The sequence below is a fragment of the Sesamum indicum genome, linkage group LG8 (assembly GCF_026168435.1).
Source record: "Sesamum indicum cultivar Baizhima isolate 11 linkage group LG8, ASM2616843v1, whole genome shotgun sequence".
Taxonomy (NCBI): domain Eukaryota; kingdom Viridiplantae; phylum Streptophyta; class Magnoliopsida; order Lamiales; family Pedaliaceae; genus Sesamum; species Sesamum indicum.
The window spans coordinates 18,855,800-18,882,661 of record NC_142664.1 but is presented as its reverse complement, the minus strand read 5'-3'; the positions used below and the strand labels follow the sequence as shown (position 1 = coordinate 18,882,661).

At 38.2% G+C, this 26,862-nt stretch overlaps 4 protein-coding genes across 11 annotated transcripts; 2 read left to right on the top strand and 2 right to left on the bottom strand.

Moving 5' to 3' along the window:
• Nucleotides 1-83: 83 nt before the first annotated feature.
• LOC105168102 (nuclear transcription factor Y subunit C-2) lies at nt 84-2,438 on the bottom strand. 4 transcript variants are annotated; one of them, XM_011088041.3, is made up of 2 exons: nt 2,136-2,438; nt 84-1,138 (listed from the first exon to the last, which is right to left on the bottom strand). In XM_011088041.3, exon 2 carries the CDS (start codon nt 1,081-1,083, stop codon nt 265-267), a length of 819 nt encoding a protein of 272 aa, XP_011086343.1. In that variant the 5' UTR covers nt 1,084-1,138; nt 2,136-2,438; the 3' UTR covers nt 84-264. The 4 variants fall into 4 exon arrangements, with proteins under 4 accessions (XP_011086343.1, XP_011086340.1, XP_011086342.1 ...); XM_011088038.3 differs by having other exon boundaries at nt 84-1,217; nt 2,130-2,436; XM_011088040.3 differs by having other exon boundaries at nt 84-1,217; nt 2,136-2,436.
• Nucleotides 2,439-8,341: 5,903 nt separating this feature from the next.
• On the top strand, nt 8,342-10,109 carry LOC105168101 (GRAS family protein RAD1). Its single transcript, XM_011088037.3, has one exon. It carries the CDS (start codon nt 8,386-8,388, stop codon nt 10,009-10,011), a length of 1,626 nt encoding a protein of 541 aa, XP_011086339.1. The 5' UTR covers nt 8,342-8,385; the 3' UTR covers nt 10,012-10,109.
• Nucleotides 10,110-10,858: 749 nt separating this feature from the next.
• On the bottom strand, nt 10,859-17,561 carry LOC105168100 (RAF-like serine/threonine-protein kinase 20). Of its 5 annotated transcripts, none has more exons than XM_020696245.2 (9): nt 17,230-17,560; nt 13,565-16,477; nt 13,395-13,466; nt 12,839-12,991; nt 12,443-12,606; nt 12,098-12,245; nt 11,814-11,936; nt 11,443-11,530; nt 10,859-11,235 (listed from the first exon to the last, which is right to left on the bottom strand). In XM_020696245.2, the coding sequence occupies exons 2-9, from the start codon at nt 16,403-16,405 to the stop codon at nt 11,057-11,059; spliced, it is 3,768 nt and encodes a 1,255-aa protein (XP_020551904.1). In that variant the 5' UTR covers nt 16,406-16,477; nt 17,230-17,560; the 3' UTR covers nt 10,859-11,056. The 5 variants fall into 5 exon arrangements, with proteins under 5 accessions (XP_020551904.1, XP_011086337.1, XP_011086338.1 ...); XM_011088035.3 differs by having other exon boundaries at nt 17,319-17,560; XM_011088036.3 differs by having other exon boundaries at nt 13,565-16,057; nt 17,319-17,559.
• A 4,891-nt stretch (nt 17,562-22,452) lies between these two features.
• On the top strand, nt 22,453-26,780 carry LOC105168099 (glyceraldehyde-3-phosphate dehydrogenase GAPCP2, chloroplastic). Its single transcript, XM_011088034.3, has 14 exons — nt 22,453-22,782; nt 23,342-23,436; nt 23,540-23,607; nt 23,700-23,738; nt 23,961-24,061; nt 24,258-24,370; nt 24,469-24,568; nt 24,649-24,795; nt 25,009-25,069; nt 25,191-25,288; nt 25,371-25,513; nt 25,631-25,714; nt 26,161-26,250; nt 26,346-26,780. The coding sequence occupies exons 1-14, from the start codon at nt 22,699-22,701 to the stop codon at nt 26,398-26,400; spliced, it is 1,278 nt and encodes a 425-aa protein (XP_011086336.1). The 5' UTR covers nt 22,453-22,698; the 3' UTR covers nt 26,401-26,780.
• The last annotated feature ends 82 nt before the right edge of the window (nt 26,781-26,862 follow it).

The following is a 26,862-nucleotide window of genomic DNA, read 5'->3' as shown; positions in this document are numbered from 1 at the left end:
TCTTCTTTCTTTCCCTTTCCAGAGAGGAGCATTTTCTACCATTTGTTCAGCAGTTCCCACCAGCAAAATGAAGTATACCAGAGTAAGCTAACTTTAAGGTCATTTCACTACACCAGTAAAAAGTTCCTACACCACGGCCACTAGGAATACTACACAACTTTCCAATAACAAAATACAAACTTCTCCAGCTTTTTGCCAAAGAGGTCATGGCAATTATGATGCAACTTCCCCGGGGATTCAGCTATGATGCAATTAGCCTCTCAATTATGAATCACCTTGTTGCTGCTGTGGAGGTGGCTGCTGAGATGGACTCTGAGTATGCGACTGCGGCCATGGCATGAAAGGGAGAGGTGGTCGCGGCTGTTGACTAGCATATAGAGCTGCCTGGTCGACTGGCTTCCCCATCATCATTCCAGCTGCTGCGATGGGAGGCTGTGGGGGCACATAATAATATGGAAGAGCATCTGGAGAACCAACTAACGGAATTGCAGCCTTAGTGATGCCGAGTCCCTCTTCTTTCAATTCATCTCTAGGGATAATATCGACCAAAAAGTCGAACACATCAGTTCTTGAGATGGCAGCTGCAATATCATTCTTCTGAAGGGTTCGCCTTTTATTTTCTTCAGTATGTATCCAAGATCGCAGTGTCAGCTCCAAGATGAACATCTCACATGCCTTGGCAAATACCACAGGAGCCTCAGCAGAAATCATTCTGACATCTTTATCAGCTTTCATTATCTTTTTTATTCGAGCAAGCGGGAGACTATGGTTCTTGAAATCAGTAGTCTGCTCAATTTCTTGCATTTGATTCGCCCAGAAAGCTTGAAGTTGCTGTTGTTGCTGCTGACTATGAAAATGCTGGGGCTGATGGTAGCCAAGCTGTTGTTGAGGGGCAAAACCAGCGGGAGGCTGAGTTGGAGAGGAAACGGTCACAGCTGGAGCACTGGTACCCACCATAGGGGCTGCTTGATAAGGGGCAGAAGCATACGCCACCTGACCGCTGCCGGCTACAACTCCTGCAGCTGGCTGCTGTTGTTGCTGGTTATGGTGGGTAAACTGCTGCCGCTGGTCTGAGTGATCCATGATGGATGACAATGCTGTGCACTTCCCTAGTAACAGCTATATGCTCAACCCAATGCTGCGACACAAGACGGATCATGCATATGAAAGAGTTCTGATTGTCCGTTCAAATTAACCCATCTTCATCATCGAAACATCTAATGCAAAGCCAGCAATCATAGTAAATGGACAACACTGTACAGTACACAATTCTAAACACAATAAACTAAATCTGCATGTCCAGACATAGTGCAAGGATTCCTTGCATTAGCAAGTGCAAGCCCACTTAGCAAGAGTTAAGTATCAATAACAGAGCTGGTGAACTTCTTCAAAATTCAGTGCATCAAGAATAGTGAGTGTGAAATTTAAGGACCAACATTAACACACTACAATTTTTTCCTACGTTGCGTAGCATAACTTTGCCCTCTCGGTTGGATTCATTCATGAGACTAATACCATTCTAATTTCTAGCAAACCCTAACCTTACTATTCGGAAAACATCAAATTCATTAATGTAAGAAAGTGTTGCCACGATCTGCAAACTTGTCACAAACATTGAAGGCACCCCAGCCACAAACTAGAGAAAATACCCAGGAAAAATAAATAGTCAAAGCCAAAAAATATAATACAAAGCAAAAGAATGATGTAGATGGAATCCAAGAAACAAAGCCCAGTTCCAGAAGAAAACAAAAGATCATTATGTCTCTTTATCAACAAAGAATAGTCCCAAAACTGAAAATTTAATTCCAAAATCAATCTCAAAGTACAACTTTACAAGCCTTTCAGTTTCAAACTGGGGGGGGGGGGGGTCATATGGCCAACTCAAATAAGAAAAATTCACATCAAATCCCCGGCTACTCCCAAAAGCAAAATCATTCGGGGGAAAACATTAGCGTAAACCCCCCCTCCCCCCCAACACACCCAACCCACGCCGGCGGGGATTGGCGTAGTGCTTTGCACAAGAAACACGAAGGCACATAATTTATACCGCATAGAAACAAACACTTGAACAAAAGAAAACTACCGAAGAATCAGATAAAGAAGCACATGTGACGAACGCAAGCCCTTACCCATACTTGAGAAAACAAACAGCCGCAGATTCCAAAGAGTAGACGAGGAGACAGAGAGAGCAGACGACACCTAGAGAACTAGATACTCATGCTCAAAGATTTCCGTATCCTCTGAAATTGACGAAGATATACGATATACATACGCGTATGCTTATTCTCAAAGAGAGACGATGATGGGGAAAAAGCGAGAGAACTCCTGAATATGGGCCGACTGAAAATAGAGAGAGAGAGAGAGAGAGAGAGAGAGTCCTCTCCTCGCCCTTCTGGGACACGTGTTCCGGAATGGGACTGCCTAGACAGTGCTGGAGACTTCCACGTGTCGAATATCTACTAGTGGACAAAACCAAGGTTCGAAGCAAAGAAGCGCGTTACTGACGCCCCGTTTGTTTGATAGAAATCGTTCTGTTGTTGGATGCACGCCATAGCTATAGGGGGTTTGGTAGCATACTGGAGTCGCATGAGCAGTGAGGGTTATTTTGGGAAAATTGATGGGGAGTAGGGTTTTTGTTTGGCGTGCACGTGAGGAGCGTGTGCGGCTGTCAGGTGATGGGTGTATCATCAACACCGTCACGTGATGAGACCAAAACCACAGTCAGCCTGTTGAAGTTACTAACACAGTGTTTGATTTTGTTTTTGGCGCATTTTGAAGATGAGTGAAAATATGGATGATATTTATCTTAATTTATTTTGAAAATTTTGATGTTATTTTGAAATATTCTGAAATAGTACCCTCACTAATTATAAGCTTTACAACTAAAAAAATTATATATATACTCATACATATATATAAATATATATAAAAGAAATATATTTAACAATGAATAGTAGTTTTTGTTTTCCACAAAACAATATCAAACATACCATACTTATTTTATATTATATCCAAAAATAAATCCAAACATACTCACTATCTCTAACATTATCTTTATTTTTCTCTCTCTATCTCTATATGATGTGGTTGAGGTTTTTTACTAAGGGATAAAATCGGGAATTTTACCTCGACACAATTGCGCACCAGGTGAATTGCAATTTCCGCAAAATGGGTGCTTTTCTCAAGAGAAAATGTGTAATGAATAGTAAACTCCATAAAAAATTAATATTTTGGTATTTATAGTGGTGTTGAAAGTTATATGGTGTGGTGGGTTGCATTTGCTTAAGGTGTGTCTCATACCTATAAAATTACATTTTTACCCTTAGAAATTAATATTTTTTACTAATATACATCATATAGCCCCCCACTCTCGGATGAAATATGCACACCCGGTGTAATATTTCGTCCGAGAGTAAACACTTTTCGGAATTGAGTTAATACATGGGAGTGGATGGTTGGGCAGTCGTTTCTTATTTTTCAATTCACTGGGGTGTGCGAATTCTTGGCCAACAGTATCTGGTGCACGGCTCGAGCTGGGGACCCACTAAGCGATGCACCCCAAGCCCAGCTCGAGCCACCAGCTCGAGGCATTACCTCAGCCGGGGGGTGGGGTGCGTCGCACCCCGCGCCCTCGAGCTGTGCCAGCCGGCGGGGTGCGTGTGCACCCGCGCCCGCGTCCAGCTCGAGGCAGCGCACCTCATAGCTCGAGGCATTGCCTGCGCTCGCGTCTGGAGGGCTAGGGCTGGCGCGGGCGCGGTGCGCCCCGAGCCCTCCTCAAGCTTGGCTTGAGTTTTCAAGTGTTGAGAGGAGATGCTTATTTTTGTGTCCCCTGGGTTTTGAACCCAAATCAAAAGGATGGTAAATGAAAACTCCTACCACTACACCATCACTAATTTCTTGATAATATTTGTTTTCATTCTCTACTAATAGGAGTTATTCAGAGTTTATTCATCTCTTCCGCTAAATTTTTTCATTTGTCTTGAGGATTTCGACGTCATTTTCAAGAGAGACTCCCCATAAATAATTCTTACATGTAGTGATGGAGCCCCCCAAGACTTTGGAGGAAGTGAAACGACGCATTTTTTTCTTTTTTGAAGACGTTGCCTCTTGGGATGATTTTTTCACCATCCATTAGGTTGAAAATCTTAGGAGGTGACTCGATAGTACTCTATATTCATAAATGTAGTCACTACACTTACTAAGTTGTTGTTTTGTTCTCTTACGATTTATATTCGTCGAATGTTGCCTCAAGGGATGTTTTTGCTCATGCCCCAAAGTTAGGTTTTTACCAACTTCGGAAGGGGGGGCAAAATTTTTCGAGTCCAACATTTTTATGTGGGGACATTGCCTCAAGGATTTGATAAGGGGATGTTGCCTCAAGGATTTGATACTTCATGTCCTGGAGTCGGTCTTTTACCAACTTCAAAGGGATGTAAAGTTTTTGGGGCGACATTATTGACGAGGATCTCAATGAAAGTTCCGTTTAGGGGGTCCCGGGCAATAGCGACTTTTGTCTATATGACAATGACGATTTTTGCCTCTAGGGTACTCGTGAAACTTCAAGGATCTCTACTTCTAAATTCGTCTCGTTTGTTGGGACTACAACAAAAAAACTAACTCCATTACTTCAAATTCGAAGTACAATATTTTTGGAGAAATCAAAAGAGGAGAAAGATATGTTGAGCTACTACTCGAGTTTTCTCCTATTACAAGTGAATAGCCAAAAAATAATTTTTTCGCTACGTGAACTCTGAGTTACTCCTTTGTGGCTTGTTGATCTTTTTTAGGTCACGGGATAACTCCTGCGGTGGGATAGTTATCATCGCGAGGAGTTGGCGCATTCGGCCCATGGTCAAACTGGCGTCCTTGTAGATAGTAGTTGATATATTCCTTTAAGTGTCCCCGCTGGATCAATTTTTCTATCTCATTCTTCAGGTGATGGCATTCCTCCGTCGTGTGTCCCCTGTCTCGTGAAAACGGCAATACTTATCGGATTTGAGTCTCTTGGGGTTATCTTTCATCTTTGCCAGTCATTGACTGATTAGCCCTTGCTGTTCCGCCACTATTAATATCTCCCCCCTAGGAGCATTCAAGGGGGTGTAGTGAGCAAACCCCACCGGAGGTACATGCTTGCGTTCCTCTTTCTTTTTCGGCTCCTTTTCCTCTTCCCACCTTTCTTTTTGCCGCTAAGGGATGGATCTAAAGCATTAGACTCCTCAATCCGAATGTATTTCTGGGACCGCACGAGCAAATCTTCCATAGTGCTAGGGGGCTTGCCGGCTATGGACTCCTTGAATCTTCCCCGTGGTAGGTTCTGTTGGATGATACTAGCCAACAACTCATGATTAACATGGGGAACTTCGTGCATTGTTTCCACGAATCTGTGGATGTAGTCTCTCAAAGTTTCGCCCTCCCTTTGGCGAATGGTGAATAGAGATGCGGCCGTTTTTGGAACTTTTTTGTTCATGGAGAAGTGATGCAAGAAACGTTGAACCAATTGCTCGAGGCTAGAAATAGTTCCAGCGAGCAGTTGGTTGAACCAGGCTAATGCGCGTTTTGACAGCGTAGTATGGAAGACCTTGCAGTAAGCGTCGTCACTTAGATCGTACCAATCAATCTTGGCGTAAAATTTATCTAAGTGTTCGTGTGGGCCTCCCGTTCCATCATATGCCGACAGATTCGACACCTTGAGACCAGCTGGGAGCGCCTCGGCCAGAATGTTGGAGGCAGATGAGTTCCGTCTTGGAGGTGCCACACCCAACGGCAAATGGGAATCCTCGGCTCCCCAAGTTGGGAGGGGGGGAAAGATTCTCGATTATGGAGATCCCGATCTTGAGTTTGTGCAACTTTGGGTCTGGAAATCCGACTGTTTACTTCTTCTCGCCTCTGCTCCTCCTCCTCAGGAGCCGAGGATAGTTCTCAACTTCTGCGAGGGGGAGGGGGGGCGGGTTCACTGGTTGTTGCACCACAAATTGGGCCACGGCTTGAGCCGCAACTCGAGTAGATGCGTCTCGTATTAAGGCTAGCAAGGCCTCCTGTGTCAGCTGAATTATCGGTTCTTGGGGTGGAGCATCCGAGGGGAGTACTCCTGTTGGGGGCACGGCCAGAGATTGTTGATGTGACGAGGGGACTCCCCCATTGAGGGGTGTCTGCTCATGCATCAGGGGGGTTACCTCCTGAGGAACTGACTGTTCACGAGGCGGGTCTTGTTCCGCCAAGGCTCGAGACCTGGTTTGCATACTCAGTGTCGAGATAAACAATTCCCACAAACGGCGCCAATGATGTGGTTGAGGTTTTTTACTAAGGGATAAAATCGGAAATTTTACCTCGGCACAATTGCGCACCAGGTGAATTGCAATTTCCGCAAAAGGGGTGCTTTTCTCAAGAGAAAATGTGTAATGAATAGTAACCTCCATAAAAAATTAATATTTTGGTATTTATAGTAGTGTTGGAAGTTATATGGTGTGGTGGGTTGCATTTGTTTAAGGTGTGTCTCATACCTATAAAATTACATTTTTACCCTTAGAAATTAATATTTTTTACTAATATACATCACCATAGAACACACCAAAATAAATTAAAAATGAAACCCAACATAGTGTAAAGATTTTAGAAAAAGAACACTTCATACTATCCGTTTGCTTCTCTCGTTGATAGTTAGGGGAGTAGTTTTTTTAGATTGTTAGGATTAGTCATTTTATCAGTTATTTATTAGGTAATCGTTAATTTTTTTAAAAAATATTTTTTAAATAATAAAAAATACTTATAATTATAATAAATTTTAAAAAGTTGGTGGAAATATATATATATATGAAAATGAAATTGAGATATAAAGCGATCCGTAGATCCAAGTTTAATGAAAGGAGGTGAAGATGTTGATCCATTTATGACAAGGGTACACTCATAATTTGGGAAGAAGAGGGTTCAGATTAGATGGGGTTCGGCCCACTTTGGTTCAGACTCCCCATTCTCCTCGCAATTTATTGTTGTTTTCTTTGCCCAAGACTCCATCTAACAATGAGATCTAGAGAGGTAGGTGCTAACAGCTCCCATTGCATGCAAATGTGGAATGAAATCCATTAATAATTTTATTTTTTGAATTTAATTTCTTGAACTCAACAAGTCAAACTTTAACAAAATTCATTTTTTGTTGGGTAAGCTTTCGAGTTTAATTTGAATTCGATTCGATTAGTATAAAAATGATACCATATATTAAAAATAGAAATTATAAAGTTATTTATACTGTATTCATATTTGATCACATTAAAACTCGTTCGATCTCGATTAGATTAATAATATGATCAAATTCAAATGCAAGTTTTTAAGCTCAATCAAACCCGAACAATGATGCAATATATGGAGCAGTCTTGTATTTCCAACTCCAACTTTTGATTCATTTTGAAAGAAGAATTAAGGGATGTGGATGTGCCACAACAATTATACCATGCACTCGAATATAAATTCTATTTTTTTTTTTTTTCAATATTGGTGGAGTTCTGCTCTAATAGCACTTTATTACGATCCCACATCCATTCCTATAAAATCGGTTATTACATAGGAGGGGTGGCATTATGTATAAGAAGATTCAAGAATTCTGTCCTAACTCATCTGAAATGGGAGTCTCCCACACTTCAATTCAAACTCGGAAGTTAACTAACAAAAGAAAAGTAAAATAGAATACAACACTAGATTTCATGTTGTTTGAAAAATTATAAATACCCTTTGAAATTGACGATCATTTAATAAATGCCTTTATTACTGATTGTCATGAGAAGAGTATTTGTTAGATGTCCATTAATTTTAAACAAGTATTTATAATTTTTTAGATAACGATAAAATATTTATAACTATAACAAATCTCATTAAATTCGATGCCTTGCCCATTTTATATAATATGAAAATCCAGTAAATATACAAGTTTTTCTTGAGAAGCATAGGCCAACTAAAATTGTCTCATTGATTGTTGGCCGACCTCGTGACAAACAAATGAAAACCCATCACTAACTTAGTGGCAGCTAGGCCTTGTGGTAGGTATTTTTGATGAAATTCCTCATAGACCAATTGTAGCTCATTTTTCTCTCTCTATATAGGCCGGCTAACCAAGAAAATTAATGAAGATGCTTGGGAAAAAAACATTATTTTGGTTGCAGATGTTGTCTCTTTTATTTCACCACCACCCAATTGGTTGAATCCTCTTAGTTTCTCATAATCACAAGGGGAAGGTCTTATGTAGTTTGATCTGGTAAGAAGATGTTCTCCATGCCCAACACAAGGAGGATATTCTTGTGAAGGATGGTTAAAAGATGTACATATCATGCAGCTAACTTGCTCCTAACTCTCTAAGTAGTCATCTTTTCACCAAATTCCCACAAACAAGTGGAGCAGATGGGAGGGTTAATGAATGGGTGGCTTACCCTTCCTACATTTGAGATTCTCAACCAAGACTCGGCCATCCGACAGTTTTGCCCGGCACGGGTGGAGCAAGGACAGGGAGGAGAATGGGGGGATTCTTTGTCAGTGGATGAAGATGTGGAGATATGGCCACATCTTATCGATGAAACGCCTCAACTAGCCCCGTCTGAGGTAGAGGAGATTGTTAGGACTTTCTTCGACGTTGAATGCTATGAAAAAGACAATGCAGGGAAGTGCTTGGAGGAGGAGGGGAATGATCTTTTTGATAAGGTTCAAGAAGATGGTCTCCAAGATCTTTCGATGGTCGATGATGATCTTTGTTGCGGATTGAATGCTGCAATGTTGATTGAAGAAGGGTGTGATGAGATGGAGCGGTGTAGCTCGACCAACAATCTTGGGTCTTTTGTGCCTAATAATGCAGAGGATATGATCCCAGTTGGGGTGGATCAAGGGCTACAACTGGTGCATCTGCTGTTAGCTTGTGCTGAGGCTGTGGGGTGTAGAGATACTCAGCTTGCTGATTCAATACTAACTCAAATATGGCCTTGTGTTAACACTTGGGGGGATTCTCTTCAAAGAGTATCCCATTGTTTTGCCATGGGGTTGAAGTCTAGGCTTTCACTTCTGCAAAATGTGAACTCAAATGGCTTCTTCACTAGCAAGGCCATCGACGTCTCCTTGATCACTAGGGAGGAAAAGATTGAAGCTTTTACTTTGTTGCACCAAACAACCCCTTATATCAGCTTTGGTCTAATGGCTGCAAATGATGCTATATCCCAAGCAGCAACTGGGAAAGACTTCTTGCACATTATTGACCTTGGAATGGAGCATAATCTTCAATGGCCTTGTTTGGTTAGGACTTTGGCATCAAGAACCGATGGCCCCCCAAAAACTATAAGGATCACCGGTATAACCGGAGATCATGATACATCAGAGCTTGAAAACAGCATGAAGGGCCTCTCTGAGGAAGCCATTTCTCTTGGGATTTCCCTTGAATTCCAGTTCTTGGCAGAGCAAGTATCTCCATTGACGTTAACCTGCGAAAAGCTCGACTTAAGACAAGAAGAGGCATTGTTCGTCAATAGCATAATGCACCTGCACAAGCATGTCAAAGAAAGTAGAGGATCCTTGAAAACCGTTCTCCAATCAGTCAAGAAATTGAATCCAGTTCTCCTCACTGTGGTTGAACAAGATGCAAACCACAATGGACCTTTCTTTCTAGGCAGATTCTTGGAGTCACTTCACTATTACTCAGCCATTTTCGACTCCCTCGATGCCAGTCTCCCAAGAAACAGCCAACAGAGGATCAAGATTGAGAAATTCCACTTTGCTGGGGAAATCCACAACGTTGTGGCCTACGAAGGGTCCGATAGGGTTGAGAGGCATGAGAGAGCAGATCAATGGCGAAGGCAGATTGGTCGAGCTGGCTTTCAGGTGGTGGGGTTGAAGTGTTTGAAGCAAGCTAAGATGATGGTTTCCAGTTATGGGGTTGACGGGTATAGTGTGGGAAGTGAGAAGGGTTATCTTCAGCTAGGATGGAAAGGGAGGCCAATAATGATAGCATCAGCTTGGCAAGTGCATAATGTGCCTTCTTCTTGATGCTTAAATGATGATACTGCTACTTCCTCTTTGTCATGATTCATTATTCATTGAACTCAACAAAGTTTTATTACATCTATATGTGAATTCATTTATTTTACTTGTCTCTCTTCCTACTGTTTTACATAGTACAATCAATCCATATCCTACTCAAACAACGAATTTAATTTCATATAGTGCGAGTAGCGGATTAATTAATAAGTCACTCTACTTGACGTTTGACTGACCATCGAATTCATGATAATAACCACAATTATTTATTAAATTTTGAAAAAAAGTAACAAAACCACATTACAGTAGAAAAACTACATTTAGTATATCAGATTAGTTTTATATAATTATTAAGTGAATTTTTCCCTATTTAGCACACGCAACAAGTATGCTACTCTCACTGATTCTTATTAATGCATATAAGCGTCTAAATTAACAAGATTCTGGAAAATAAATTCTAGGGCCTTTCATCATATTCAAGATTCTAAAACTCGAATCTGTTTGTTCTAATCTTATTCCAAAAAAAAGGCTCAAAAGAATTTGGACAAATTATTTCAAAATTGCAAAATCACAACCCCATCGAGGAGGAAACATCGTGTATACTTAGTGCATCAAAGAAGCAATCATATTCAAATTCATTCATTTTTTCAATTCGTTTACAGAAAACCCAGCTTTGATGTTTGTCCTTGTCATACACAGAAGTACGTTAAACATACAAAACTAAACCTTCGCAAAATCCCTTTAATTGTATTGAAAGGGATGGACAGGTTAATCGAGACCCGTATTGATCGAAGGGGATGAACTCGAACGTAATCAACCGATTCATTCAGTTAAGGTGAAAAGCCCCACAGCAGAGTTGAACTTAAAACCGAGACATCTCCCTTCATATACAGATTTATAGATATATATTAATTACATTATATATAGGCTGATTTTCAAGCCATTTGTCCACCGGTTCAGGAAGTAGGACAAATTATCCCCAGTTTGAGCAATTGAATGAACAAATCTATATGCTTCATTAGTAAAGATGACATCAAAACCATTAGCTTATTACCTACGAACTCGCCTTCCTTGTCTGGGCTGAGGCAGACATTACACGCAGCCGACTGGCTATTTCAGTAAAAGAAGGCCTTACAGCAGGATTTGGGGCCCAACACTGCTCCATCAATCTTCTCCATTCTGCATCGCAGTAGCTTGGAATGGTTGGCCTCAATGTGTTGTTCACAATCCCTCCTGCACGCATGAAAACGTAAATCGATAATTAAGAATGCCCATCAAGGCTGCCAAAATATTGAAAGCATGTACAGGACTAGATGCGCTGGAAGTATACCAAATGAGTATATAGGTTTTGATGTACAAGAGGGGAACCATCAAAAGATGGACAAGCCATAACAGTAAACAAGATTTCGTCACTCAAAATGAAAAACTTAATTCACAAACCTATAATTGCACCATAATGCATGTTGGCATAAGGCTCCTCCCCCGTAAGAATCTCCCACAAGACAATACCAAATGAAAAGACATCAACCTGTGGGATCAGAGATCAGTTCTTATTATATAATCACATAGAAAGATTGGAATTTCTTCAACTATTCTCAAGAATTTAAAAAACATAGAAGATTGCTGGTCTGCTTGTTCATATGCAAGAGCACACTTGTTTAAATTACTTGGGAAGAATAAAGCTCCAAAAACCAAGGAATTCATCCATCAAAAGTATCTGAAAGAACCTCAATCTTGATTTCATAAGTATTAATTTTAGAATGTCTATCCATTCAATTTTTTGCTTATAAGCTTCTATGTAGTGTGCTGACCTTCTCAGAAACTTTATTGCTACTTCCATTAAGTAGCTCTGGGGCCATCCACGGAAGAGTTCCACGAACTCCACCAGAAACCAAGGTGTTCCGCTTGATTTTTGATAAACCAAAATCCCCTACCTGATAAGTTTCATGCAAACACAAATGCAAACCAGTCAAATCATGATCAGGGTAATAAAGAATACTTCACATGCTAATCAGATGATTCTGAAAATCCTTAATCATAAAGTCTTTCACATTCATCAAGTTGATGTGGAAAGGTGCGCTCCAACTCAAACAACCTTGCATATAGGTCTTGAAGGATCTTTCAAGTTCACGAGCAAATTGTCGCATTTCAGATCAAAGTGCACTATATTCTTTGAATGCAAATATTCCATTCCAAAAGCTGCATCCATGGCAATTATCAGCCTCTTCCGGCGATCAAGATGCCTGCAAATTTGTATTAAACATAAAAGAAGGTTGTACAAACAGAAAAAAAGCCACAAAAAGAAAGGGAGCAAGTATTCAAGATCTAATAGGTGAATATGCTAGTCCACGCCAAAGAAGACAGCATGCCGGAGCCCATTTCTAAGTTGCTTACTCTTGAGTAGCAAAACAAAGTTTACCAACCATGTGGATAGCAGTACCTATCCTTTCGAAGTAAAACATGTCTTAAAGAACCATCAACCATGTATTCTGTCACAGTAGCCAATGTTCCCCCTGGTCCATCTTGTACCACACCATAAAATGCAACCACATTTGGGTGGTGAAGTTTTGAGAGAATTTCAGCTTCCCTCCAAAATTCAACAGTCTGAAAGCGGGAAAGATGTTAATAACCATTTCAACAAGGGCCGAGACATAAATGTTAACAACATAAGATGACAAAAAGTAAGCAACACCAGAACCAAACATCTTCAATTTGATAAAGGAACTTCAATTGATTTTAAAGCATAAACAAGTAAAATACAAGAACTGCATATAACAGCTGAATGTATATAGAAAATAAACAATAGTAGAATGTTAAGGAATTCATGATAGATAACCAGTCTCTCTTGCTCTGATTGACGACCAGTGAAGCAACTCTTCTTTATGCGCTTGATTGCCACATCGGAGCCTCTCCATTTTCCATGATATACAGTGCCAAATGTGCCAGAACCAAGCTCCCTCAGTTCCTCAAGGTCTGCATCTTTTATGATCTGCAGAGCAACCAAACAGAGTCACTAAGCTGCAACATACAATCAAGTTGATGAAACCCCATCACTCCAACAGTTTGACAAAGAAATAGCAGATGGTTGCTCAACTCACTGAGTTGGGTTTAAACATATAACTGTGTTTAAATTACAACGGATCAAATCATTCCACATGACAATTTGACAAGTTTCTAAAATAAACCGTACTGAATTTTTTTGCAAATAAGCTGGATCAAAATCGCTTCAAAGCATTAAGTTCTTAACTTCAAGTATAAACAAAGAAAGCTCAAAAGAGAAATAACAAGGAAAAGAAAAACATTTTCCGATGCCTTATAAGCACAAATAGTAGCATAAACTACAAAATTACATATCATTAAAAAAAATCAAAAGTGAAAAAGTTGGCACAAACCTGCAATGAATTGATATCAAAATCCATCAAAGAAGGATCTAGATGAGGTAAGCCAATATTTCCAACTCCATCCTAGAATATAGTGAAGATTATGAGACATCCTCTGGAGGCACTTATGTTCAGTAATGACTCTTAACTGCCAAAAACTCAGCCCAAAAAAAAGGAAGTACCTCATATTCTGATTCTCGAGTTCTTATATTATCCATCAAGTCACCATATTGCATGCTTTCACTGACTTTCACTTGAGGTGCATTATAATTGGAATGATCAGGTGTAGCAACAGCTCCATCTCTGCCAGATATGTCTTTCTGATCATCCTCGCCATATTTCTCTTGCACCCCCCCGCGACTTGGAAGAAATCCATCCCTCGTCACTGGTACGAAGTCATATGCTAAAGGAGCCTCCTCTTCAACTTTTGTAAGTCCTGAGGAAAACATAACATGGTCTTGATCAATAAGAGATACATCCCTCCTTGTAAACTCATCCCCTGCCAGTCTCTGGAAGAAGGACCAGTGTTTAGGATCATGGTTCTCTATGTTCACACTCAAACCAGCTCCATCTTTTTGTAGAGGACCAAAATCAGACGAACTGTCAGAAAGAACAGCTTTAGAAAATATATCTGAAAGAAGATCGCGGGGGAACCGATCATTGATATCAATAAGAATGTCTCCCTGCTCAGTCCTGGGAACACCGACACTGGGTTCTTCACGAGTCCCTGGCAATGTTGAAGGTTGAGGATGGTTATGGGCATCACCAGCAACAGATTGGCTATCAACCCTGCCAACCTGATGAACTGTAGAATTTTCAGAATGTTTCACTGAATCCCCATGGATTACAGTAGGGAGCTTCAAATTAACTTCAAGGCCCTCTGTCTGCTTCAGATTTTGAGTTCTGTTAAGCCCATTATCAAGGGTTTTAGGTTCCTCAGGAAAATCCTTTTCAGTAGAAATTGACTGATCTGTAGGAATATGCCCACTCCCTTTTTCTAAGTTCTCCACAGCTGTTGTAATTAAATCCTGCTGGGAAGTATCAGTATGTGACTGATTAATGAGAAACTGAGAACTGCGTGAATCATCTGACTTTGATATTCTGCTGAGCAGGCCTGCCTGCTCCCGAGGAATCCACTCGGACCGGAAGGCCCTCTGGGGAGGGATAGAAGACTCAAAGTAGCTCAAATCAGAAGGATCAGGCTCTGAGTGGATGGATTCAGCAACAGAAACATTACCAGAGGTAAAATACTCATTGCCACTGGTTGTAGGAAACTCGGATTGCATGACATCATCAAGAGGTTTGGAGACCCGCACAGCTTCCTCAGGCCTCCCATTGCCTTTTGAAGAATATTCCCTATCCAGTTTGGGAACCGTCACAGGTGACTCTTCAACAGGGAAACTAATTTTAGTGTTGTCACTTTGTGCCTGTGACGGAACATAGTGCTCATTTGCCAACATTTGCTCGCCTTCATTTTCTGTTTGAATTAAGCCATCAACGTTCAGTTTAGCCTCCTTTTCATGTGCTTTTGTGCCCAGTGCACCAGAGCTATGTATCAACATCCCTTCAAGACCTTTCTGTTCAGAAGAAGGCCCATAAAAAGATTGTGGCACAGCACTTTCTGATGGCGTATAATATGGAGGGTGAAAATTATATCCAAATTGTGGAGGATGTTGTCTTTCTTGGTCTTGCTGCACAGAACCATGATTGAAGCGCAAGTCCGTTTCATAAACTTTGGAGGAACTTGGTACAGTTGAATTAGAAGGTTCAACTGCTGTTGGCGGGACTACAAAACCTGCCAAGTTCGAGTTACTGACAGCAACATATTCAGAAGCGATCTTAGTTGTGCACCTATCAACATTCAGTGTGTCCAACTCATTTAGATTATTTATAGAAGAGCTTGCTAAACCACATAGAGTAGAGCCTTTTCGTGATCCAATGTCCATGCCATTGACAGCAACTACATATTTCATTTCTGAATCACCATTGGAGTTGGCCAAACTGAAATGTGCATCATCCAAATCTGCAGGAGAGAATAGAAACATCCGAAGTTTTTTTGATGCATCTCCATCTTCCAGAATATTGCACTCCTCCATCATGTTCAATAAATCCTCATCGCTCGATATTGAAACTAAGGCATCAAGATCCTCACCAGGAAGCTGATACTTAATGGTACATGTTTCATCATAAAGTGCAGTTGTTTTACGCCACAATTCCTTCCATGTAATGTCCTTGCTTATCCGAATGATCCGTGTTTCCCCACCAACATATCTGAGCTTTCCATCACTTGGCCGAGGCAGAATTCTACCACCAAAGCTACAGAGTACCTTGAGCTTGGAGCTGTCAGATGCTCCAGATGAGGTATACGTGAGTGTGCGGCTGTTGTAATCTGATGAACCATGTGGCACCAGTTGCCTAGTTTGGAAAGAACCATGGTTAACATTGTCCCCATGTAAAGACGAATTCTTTCGTTCAAATTCTCTCGAATCTTTTTCTGCAGCGCCAATCATAGAGATATCTGAACCACTTTCGGAGCCAGTATGACTAAGGCCTAAAAGGCCTTTAAGCTCCAAGTAAGCAGGTGCATGACTGGAATCCCCAGAGATATTTGGAACAAATGGCTTCCTGGGGTTAACGCGGTCACGCATAAATTCAAGAGCAAACTCCTCACCAGTCTGTATAGAGTAATTAAGAACAGGTTTAGCTTCGGAAAAAGTACTCTCTGGAGACCTCAAACTAGCATTTGCATGACCCGAAGGATCCATCTTAAAAACTTGCGATTGAGGACCACGATCTTCATCCCCATGTTCTGGGGAATGGAATTGCACAAAATTATGATTTTTTGATGGTTCCATAACGAAATTGCTAATTCTGTCCTTTTTCAAATAAAAATTCAATCGGAACAACCCTTGATGCCACAATCTTCTGAGTAACTTGCAAAAGCCACAGACAAGCACTACAGTCCTCAACACAAAGCAAAGACTTTGCTTGAAAACAAGGTCAGTGGTATTTAAGGAATACATATAAGTAAAAGTCTAGGAACATTTCCTGAGTCAAGTTGTGATGGAACATCAATGAGGATTCTGAACCAAACACTGCCAAAAGAGGAAATATTTTGTGTTAAAGTTCGAATTAGGTAAATATTTTGTGGAGTCATAAGGTAACAAAAACATTACATTCCAAAGACGACCATTTTCCATTTTATTTGTGGGGGGGACATTCCACATTCCTAAAGAAGGGATTTCTTACATGCATGACTACATAACCACAAATCAGTTATGAAGCAAGGGATCATCTACAATAAAATGCAAAACTTATTTTGGCCAAGTAAATGAGAAATCTCGTACAGATGAAGCTAATGCATGATAGGATTCACAAGAAACAAGACACCGACAAATTTCTTCGTCCTTTTGGAAAACGTAGCGATTGAATGCTAAACCTCCAGGGGAAAACATCATTACCTATCACTTGGAGGAACGCCTTTACTATTTGAATTTCTTAGACATCGAGAGCTCATTCATGTCTTCTCTTCCTAGCAGCTCCATTATCTATGCGACTATAAACTTCTAAAATTAAGTAAAAACGAAGATGGTTTCAATCAATCAGATAATCGGGTAAGATTCTAAATTAACTTTACACCCCTTCAAAATCTAAAAAACCATCACTTATATACCTCCAAATGGAAAACCCCTAAAGATGCTACCACATGCAAAGTTTATCCAAAGAAAAAACGTAATTAGCACTCAATCCACGCTTCAGAAAACACAAAATCCTTCAATAATCCACTATCCTTATCCGAAAGCTATCATCATCGACCAATAGCAACCCAATTCTGAGAAGAACTTACACAAAACCAGTCGGTGTAGCTTTTATGTCCACAGATACAAACAAAGATAGATCGGAATGAGTTGAATCACATAATCAGTAGGGTTTTACCTCAACAGTCCAATGCAATGTGAGAACTCAAGCTGTTGACTAAATCCGCCACTTTCGCAACTCCATCTTCCGTGTCAAGAGGATAAACACTGATGACCAAATAAGAGTGAAATTCAAAGAGCATTTCAATTTCTAATTCGAAAATATATTCCACTTATGTGAATGAGATGTATTTGTAAAGCGTATGATGGCGTTTCGTCCTTTTCTGAGGAATTTTCGACATTTTTCCGCCACCAGACAATGACTGCGCACACGTATCTCTCCCTCGCATTGGATAATGTAAAATATTATGAGTTGGATTATTTGTTAAGTGCTCATAAAAATTTAATAATATACGAATAATTGCAGCATCATTTATGCGTTTATGTAATTTTATTTTGGGACACATAAATATCTTTATATAATTTAAAAAATTATATTAAACATTTCTAATCGTCAATGACAGATTTCATCTACTATAAGTACTTATAAACTATCTATAATGCAATTTTCACATTAATAAAAGTAAAAAAATTAAATGTATAGTTTTGTATCACAAAATTGTATATTATAATTAATCGAAATAATTTATATTGTCTGATGCATGTCGGACAAGTTCGGGTCGGGTCGCTGAACCTAGTACCCTAATATCGGGTCGCTAAATCCCTCTTTGAACTTTTTAAGAGTAGATATTGAGAACATAACACACGTTAGGCTTGCTAGCTAGCCCCCATCTAAGGCCCTCCTATGCTTAAGATAGAAAAGTGGAGTTAAAAGCGACCAGTCGAGAACGAGTGAGATAAAAAAAAAAAAATGTGATAAATACACTTGCATAAATATTCATAAATACTGGTATTTATAGTGTATTCGGTACCGCATGGTACGTGGCATCATTTGAGTGTTCTGGTGTCAGGTGATCCAACGGCTATTAAAGCGGGTGGATCCATTGGTCCGGGTCAGGCAGGCCGGGGCGGGCGACTCGACCCGCGCTTTCATGTGCGGATCCTGTCCTTTACTGCAAATTTCTTTAAAAAAACAGGGACAATTTAGTCTCTTGAAAATTACTCTCATCATTGTCCATTGTGCACACGATTATTTTCATGTATTTTAAAATGATTTTTTTTTATTTTTTATTTCTTTCTTGCAAGTGAAGTAAAACAATTAATTTGAAGTTGGTCCATGCTGAGTGTCGATGAACTCCACGTCCTTTACGCCGCCCACTTAACTTCAAATTCAAAATCAAACTTGAAAAGTTTAGCTTTATTCAAAATTCTCGGCTTTGTTTGGTTTTGTATTTTCACATTTCCCGAGATAAGATAAAACACACTCAATATTTGTTTTATATTTTTATACCTTATTTGTGTGTTTTTATATTTTTCAACTTTCTATATATAATATATATATACATAATATAAAATACATGATTTAACAATAAACAGTAATTTTTGTCTCCCAAAAGTACAACATTAAACATAAAATATTTATATATATACATATTTATATATAAAAATATATGATTTGACAATGAACAGTAATTTTTGTCTCCCAAATTCCAACATCAAACCTATACCACTTATTTTAATATATTTTAAATATTCCCAAAACACGAATTCAAACATATCATCTATTTTCAACACACACCCACTTATCTTTATTTTCCAAAACACAAAACAAAACAAGTAAAACATAAATCCAAACATATGCTCGGTTTTTGTATTCAATTTTTATTTAGGAATAGATTCATTCACATTTATCATCTATAATTTATTAATAGAAATTATTTATATTTTTTATGTAATTATAAAATCACTAATGACAATTAAAAAAATTGAATACATAAGTTTCTATTAATCTTTTACATTTCTTCTATATTTTTTATATTCAATTAATATGTTTTTTTAAATAATAATTAATTTTAAAGTCTAAAAATATTTATGCACGTCCATCTGAGCGTGCCACATATACTAATATGAATTACAATGCATTTAAATTTTGCAAAATCTTCAATAAACTCCTTATCCATTTTTTTTTTAATTTTTAAACTAAGCACTTTTAGAGTCTTGAGGTGAAGCCTTTGTATCTTAATGCACGTATTTAATTTATTTGGAATTATGTAAATTACATGTAAACCTCTATGGTATGAAAAATTACATTTGGTAACTCTGATGACTGTTTTCATCCAACGAATAAATATATTTGTTAGTCAAAATTCACGAATTTTATTGATATTAGAAAGGAAAAAAGAAAAAGAATGAAAATCCATTTTCACCATGATTGACTTATTGCATGTCAAATAAGTTTTTTCTGACCAAATTATCCTTGCATGTGAGGAAGTATATCTTCATTCTTATAAAGAATAGTTTGGTCAAAAAATATTTGTTTGATTTGTTATAAGTCAATAGCAAGTCAATCGAAGTGAATATGAGTTTTCATTCAAATTTATTTGCTAAGTAAGGAATATATTTGGTTAAAGAGAACAAATGTTACTAAATTAAAAATTTTAAATAATAAAAATTTTACGTGTAATTATATCAAATTTTAGAAAATGATAGCACCCCCACAAATTAGCTTAGTGGGCTGTTGGGCCGTAGGCCCAATCGGGTTGGAGAATATGCCATTGCCGTACGCTGAATATTGCTGAAAATTGTGAAGGGTGAGGACTTTTAGTACTTAGCCCACAGTTTAGCTTAGTGGGCTTAGGTCCATCAACTTGGAATCATGAAATTTGTATCCCGTTTGGCTGTGTTTTCATTTTCATTTTTAGTTTCCAACAATTGGAAATGTGTAAAATTATTTTATTGATCTTTGTGTGAAAATTGATAATATGCTTGGATTAGTATAGGTGTGAGAATGTTAAATATAGGTATATGCATTTTTGATGTGACAGAAAGACAATTATGACAAGCCCATGTAACTTATATAAATTTGAAATTGAAAATTAAAATAGGAATGCATTCTCACTAAAAATGACTTGATCAAACAAATTTCTACCTACCCAAACAGTGAAAAATGAATAAAAATCTCATTGAAAACACAAACAAACAAGTTCTAATTTAATTTTCTTTTCTTTTTTCTAAACACATAAAAATGGGCTAGCTTTTATTACTTAAATCACAATGTTTTAGCATAGAAATATGAGAAACTCACCAATCATAATCATAAGCTCATTTGTACTTTGTGGGATGCCACGTGGTCAGTCTGTCATAGATAAATGCATGATTAAATTGGTGATAGGACAAAATTATTTTTTATTTGCTTAAAAATGACAAAAATTATGATTAATTTGTATTAACTTAATCTCAAGTCCATTTCAATCGATAAAAATTTGGCCAATCAACTCTTTCGACAAATTTAAGCACACATCATCGTGCATTTGTGCGCCACCACCTCTAATTAGTCCTTCTATTCTGGAATTGACGTCCAAGCTTGTTCGCCATCGTTGTCTAAACCGAATTTGAAACTGCCCAAATCGAATACAGTATTGACCCAATAATTCCTTCAACTATATGCGGCCACATCTCGCACCACCGTTGCTTTGTCTCATTGAATTTATTGTCTTGAGTATGGGATTCATGAAACTTAGCATCATAAGAAAGCTTCAATAGCGTGATATTTTAAAAAAAAAAAAAGAAAGAAAGAAAGATAAATATCAAAATCACATTAGTCAATATGTGTGTCAAACATCATTTATTGTTAAGAATTTTTTTAATATTTGGAGAATGTTCAAAAATATGAATTTCAATTTAAATGGACCATTCCAAAAGGCAATCCAACCTCTATCAATTTTTATCATACAAAAACATAATATTGAATTGAATTAGGAGAAATATCCAATTTAATAATCCAATCCCTCCCCTCAAAATTTTGTTGATATGATCCCACAAAGTGCAACCAATTTTGGGTGTGATAGAGAAAAGTAGCAAAAGTCAAATCAAAGGAAGTCAGTCTCAAATCCAACAGAAAGGTATAGGTGAGTCAGAGTGGGCAGGTGTGGGATTTGGTCCCATTTCCACAACAATGTACTGACAATCAAAGGAAGTCATGTCTCAAATCCACTTTATTATGTAGGGACTACATAATTTTATTTTATTTGATGTGATTATTTATAATTTTTAAACAACAAAAAATATTAATAATTATGTCAAATCTCATAAAATGTAATTGTAATTTATCTTATTATTAAATCACAAATGATATAATTATGATGGGTTGATAAAAAATTTACAATTTATGCATATGTATAATTTATGATAGATGAGCTCTTTCTTCTACCCCTAAAAATAAATCAAGGTTAATTAATAACACCGTAAACTCTTATAAAAATATAAAATTACGTATTTTCTAAAATAAGTATTAAAATTACACTTACATTCCTTTTGAATGTTCAGTGTTATATATGACCGTTTTATTGTGGTTGGGATGGAAAATGACGAGGTCATAAAAATATTAGTTAAATGTTTAATTTTAACCCCTATTTAACATTCTTATTTAATAATTTTACTTTATACTTATAAAAAGAAAAATATAATAATATTAATCTTATTCCATATATATATATATACTACATTTATCACCTTATATGTATAAAAATATACACGAGAAAGCTAAATGATGAGTAAAATAAAAAATTTATGTAATTTTATTTACTTTCATTAGTATTTTTCGTCCAAATTCTAACACAAATTGGTCAGGTGTAAACGGAGATTTTTTTGAGGACGTGTAGATGTAATTTTCAAACTTTTGGAAGAAAGTATAATTCGTTTTTTTAAAGGGATCTAAGTGTAATTAATTCCAAAAATTATATTAACATTTTTTGTCATATATTTCTATTATAGATATATTTAAATCTAAATTTTGTATCAAATTCAAAGAATTTAAATTTAAATCTAAACTGTGAATTATTAAATTAATGCATACGATGATATAATAGTAATAGAATTAATAGGTCATGTGAGTAGAATGTTAAATCTCAGTGGGTCCCATTGGGCAGTCTGACGTGGCTCCCACAGCACTAACGACACTTCCACCAACCACCCAACGTAAGAAACAGTGTGTGTGTGTGTTAGGTGTGTTTTTGGTGGCGACGACTAATTTTTCATTTTTCAGGATTTTAACTTTATTTTATTACAATAATGAGAACATAAAAAAGTGGAATTCCCGTAAATGAGGCACAGTTTGAGAGAGCAGTGGGCGGTGGCGTTCTTAAGAATCTCCGTCTTCGCTGAATTAGTACGCATTTAAATATTATTCGTCAAAAAGACGTTGGCTTATTCTTTTCCTCAAAGGCCAAAAACCTCTCCGTTCCTCCCTCTAGGGTTTTTGCCGTCGTTATATTGTTTGAGAAAGGTAGGAGAAGCAGCTCGATAGATCGGCGGATCGAATTTCGTTGAGAACAAAGAAAATGGCCTTCTCTTCTTCGCTTCTTAGATCCGCGACGTCACGCGTTCTCGATGCTGATGCTTTCCGCCATTCCGATAATTTTAAGGTGAGATTTCATTTTTGATCGGTTGGTATGTGTATCGAAGATTTAGCTCAGATCAGATTTAGCAGCACGTACTTTTTTTTTTTTTTTGGATGTTTCTTTTCGCAGTCTGCATACTGCGGTTTTGTTACGTTGACCGTTGTTTTCTGTTTGTGTGTGTTGTTGAATATGGCGGTTTAATTTGGACATGCTGCTGGATTTTAGCGTTGGCGCTGCTGCTTGTATTTTGGTTGAATAAATTTTCGACCAACTTTTCTGGTGGTAGGACTGCAAAAACCTAGCAAATAAAGATAAACGGATCGATTTTGGCACTTTGTTGTATTGATTGAGGGAAAAATGAAAAGTTTGAAGTGAACTGCTGAAGCATGCATAGTTGGAAAAGTATATGAGCATAACGCCGGCTGTCTTGCTGAATTGCTTTTTTTTTTTTTTTATTGGCACAAATCAATACTGAAATTATCTTAGCTCCTATGTCCTGACTTGTTCTCTATTTATCATGTGTTTACCATACAAATATAGTTCTCCTTATATGCTATAACACGTAGTTTGTAATGTGATCTAGGTATCATGTGGGGGCCATAACCATAATGTTAATGCGGTGAAGTTCCAGTCTAGCATCTTTGGGACTAATGTCTCAGTGGATTCATCTTCATTACAGTTCAGTAATTCACAACGCCACAACCCCAATGCTTGATGATGCTAATGATGGCAATGTTATTCTACCTGTATCTGTGACTAATGCTGATGTTATATTCTATAGGAAGTCTACTGCCCGTAGCATTCAGCCAATCAAAGCAACGGCAACAGAAATACCTCCAACAGTGGCAAGTAAGGCCTATACCATTAGATTTATTTCAGGTGTTCCGATGAACTCTGCATTAAGAGTTTGAAAAACTCTATTTTTGTGTGTTACTATTCAGAATCAAGAAGCAGTGGGAAAACAAAGGTTGGCATCAATGGTATGTTTCTGACATCTGGGTCACTCTGATTATGTTTATCTTTGACATACAACACAATGGGTTATTCACATAAATCACTTTGGTTACTTGTTGAACTTGGATGTTTGATGCTTCGAATATTATTTGCCCATATATAACATTAATTCACTTGTTACCAACTTGATAAATGGGAAACATGGCAAGATGATGGCAATGTATTACTAAGATGCTTGCACCCTGCAGGTTTTGGACGTATTGGGAGATTAGTTTTACGCATTGCAACATTTAGGGATGATATTGATGTGGTGGCTGTTAATGATCCTTTCGTTGATGCAAAATACATGGTGAGTATGTTTTCTGTTTTTCATCTATATGTTTGCTGTTTGAATGCTTAGTAAATGCTAAATGCAAATAAGTAATGCCTTCTGTGAAGTTTAAATTGCACATGTTTGAACGATCTATTTCTTGTCTGACAAGCACACACCCATATCAGGATTAGTTACCAAAATGCAATGTAAAATGTGTTGTTAATCCTCTCAGGCATACATGTTCAAGTATGATTCAACCCACGGACCCTACAAGGGGACCATCAGGGTCGTAGATGAATCCACTTTGGAAATTAATGGAAAGCAGATTAAAGTTAGCAGCAAAAGGTATCAGCAATATTTGAAGTCCGATAACCATTTTTGATTCACATTGCATATTGTTCGAGCTTTTAGCTGTCATTGTTAATTCCCACCTCTTGATACAGGGACCCTGCAGAGATTCCTTGGGGTGATTATGGGGCTGAGTATGTTGTTGAATCTTCTGGTGTCTTCACTACTGTTGAGAAGGCATCGGCGCACAAAAAGGTTAGTTATGGGGCTGGCACTCTATACATTATCTTTTGCCATCTCATATAAGAAGCTCCTCACTAGGGTTCATTGTGCAGGGTGGTGCAAAGAAGGTTGTAATCTCAGCTCCATCCGCTGATGCTCCTATGTTTGTGGTTGGTGTAAACGAGACTACTTACAAACCGAGTATGGATGTCGTTTCAAATGCTAGCTGTACCACCAATTGCCTTGCACCTCTGGCCAAGGTTTGACTGGATCTGTAAACCCTTGAGGATTATATTATTCATTAGGAAGGCCAAGAAGCTTGGAATTTCCGATACTTATTTTTTTATTTAATCTTTTTTTTTTAAATAAAAAATAAAATCTTCTCACATATCAAACCACCTTCTTCTTGAATCCTGTGGAAAGTGATTATTTTATCTGTTGGACTATTGCTTGAAATTTTTTACACATGGCAGGTAGTCCATGAAGAGTTTGGTATTTTAGAAGGTTTAATGACAACTGTCCATGCAACAACAGGTATGTAATAGGCCTGCGTATCTAGACACAGTATATACTCCCTCGTTTACAATGTTATCTTTGCATCTTTGCTCTTATGCTTAGGCCTGGATCTTCTTAATCCACTGTTCTTGATGTTCAGCCACACAGAAGACAGTTGATGGTCCTTCAATGAAGGACTGGCGGGGTGGCCGTGGAGCCGGGCAGAATATCATCCCTAGTTCCACTGGTGCAGCAAAGGTATGTGTCAGTTTTCAATCGGAAACCCTTTCACGTTCCAGTTTATGCGACAACTTATTTATACTTCAAACGAAAACTTTAGGCTGTTGGGAAAGTTCTTCCAGAACTTAATGGCAAGCTCACTGGAATGGCCTTCCGTGTCCCTACGCCTAATGTCTCTGTCGTAGACTTAACTTGTCGACTTCAGAAGAGTGCTTCTTATGAAGATGTGAAAGCAGCCATAAAGTATGTGAACCACATCTCTGCTTTAATCTGCTGTTGCTCACTTTTTTACATGCGTGGTGTGAATGGGATTCTGAGTATTTTCCATTCTCATGCTTAAATTTTCATGAAAAATTCCAGGTATGCTTCAGAGGGTCCACTGAGAGGCATCCTTGGATACACTGATGAAGATGTCGTCTCCAACGATTTTGTCGGCGACTCAAGGTATACATTTTCTCTCCTCATCTGTCTATCTTACAACTTATAACCCACAGAAGGAGCCTCACTTGGTTGTAAACCCTTATTGCTTATACTCTTCAGCTTTCTATATGGTCGTGAAGTTTCCCAAATTTTTGATGACCTTATGTTATCTAAGATCTTACCTATGACTGTGTTTGGATGGAGGGATTTGGAGACACCAATAATAGGTTAATTTGAAACTCACCACAATAATGAAGAAACTAGCTCAATGGGGTGCTAAAGATTTTGAAACTCATTGAAACTTGAAGTATCCAGATGTGGTTAATTCGGTTATGTTAGGCACGTCACCTAGTTTTGTTCAGTTAGTGGGCTTGGTCATTTCATTTACATTATGGGCACGCTCTGTCAATCTATATGTAATTGTATCGAACTTGGAACTTTTTAATCAGTCTTTTGGGCTCTCACTGCAGGTCAAGCATATTTGATGCTAAGGCTGGCATTGGACTTAGCAAGTCTTTCATGAAGCTCGTCTCTTGGTATGATAATGAATGGGGCTACAGGTATATACTCTTTCTACATTTGTGCAAGTTTTGTAACATACTACCAAACAGCTCGGCCCACTACATGAGTCTTTTGGTCTTTTTTTTTTTTGCAGTAACCGTGTGTTGGACCTGATTGAGCACATGGCTCTGGTGGCAGCGACTAAGTAGAGAAGTAGCTGCTGCAGAAGCCTCTTTTGTTTGAGCAAAGAGGTTGGATGTGGGGAGTAGTTGCAAAATCTTTAGCTGATTTTTGTGCTTGAAATTTCATCACAGTAGCCACCTACGCGGGATGAAGGCTTTGAAATATTGAAATAATGTACTAGTAATTAATTAGTATAGAAACTCAATTTAGAAATGCATGTATTGGTGTGGTTGTTTAGGTTAGGAGGAGGAGCCTAACCAGTGTGGTTCACTCTATATTCACCTCACCGTAAGTACCATCTGGATTGATATTTTTTTGCTGTATTAGGAGGTGCGGGATTGTGCACCAGCTTCTCGTCTCTGGATTATATACTTTTTGGAGGTCCTTAAAGATTCTTTCTCCGTAACCGCTGAACTCGATCTTCCAAGTATCTTCAAGTTACACACAGATTTACTTTACTTCGTACTGTCTAATGTTTACAGACCTTG

Excerpts from the sequence above, each read along its gene's own strand:
- LOC105168102 (XM_011088041.3), bottom strand. The coding sequence starts at position 1,083 with ATGGATCACTCAGACCAGCGGCAGCAGTTTACCCACCATAACCAGCAA.
- LOC105168101 (XM_011088037.3), top strand. The coding sequence starts at position 8,386 with ATGGGAGGGTTAATGAATGGGTGGCTTACCCTTCCTACATTTGAGATT.
- LOC105168100 (XM_020696245.2), bottom strand. The coding sequence starts at position 16,405 with ATGTATTCCTTAAATACCACTGACCTTGTTTTCAAGCAAAGTCTTTGC. Across the intron at positions 12,992-13,394 it reads TTGATATCAATTCATTGCAG|ATCATAAAAGATGCAGACCT; the intron begins GTTTGTGCCAAC and ends GTTGCTCTGCAG. Across the intron at positions 11,236-11,442 it reads GCATTATGGTGCAATTATAG|GAGGGATTGTGAACAACACA; the intron begins GTTTGTGAATTA and ends TCATGCGTGCAG.
- LOC105168099 (XM_011088034.3), top strand. The coding sequence starts at position 22,699 with ATGGCCTTCTCTTCTTCGCTTCTTAGATCCGCGACGTCACGCGTTCTC. Across the intron at positions 23,608-23,699 it reads AATACCTCCAACAGTGGCAA|AATCAAGAAGCAGTGGGAAA; the intron begins GTAAGGCCTATA and ends GTTACTATTCAG. Across the intron at positions 26,251-26,345 it reads GATAATGAATGGGGCTACAG|TAACCGTGTGTTGGACCTGA; the intron begins GTATATACTCTT and ends TTTTTTTTGCAG.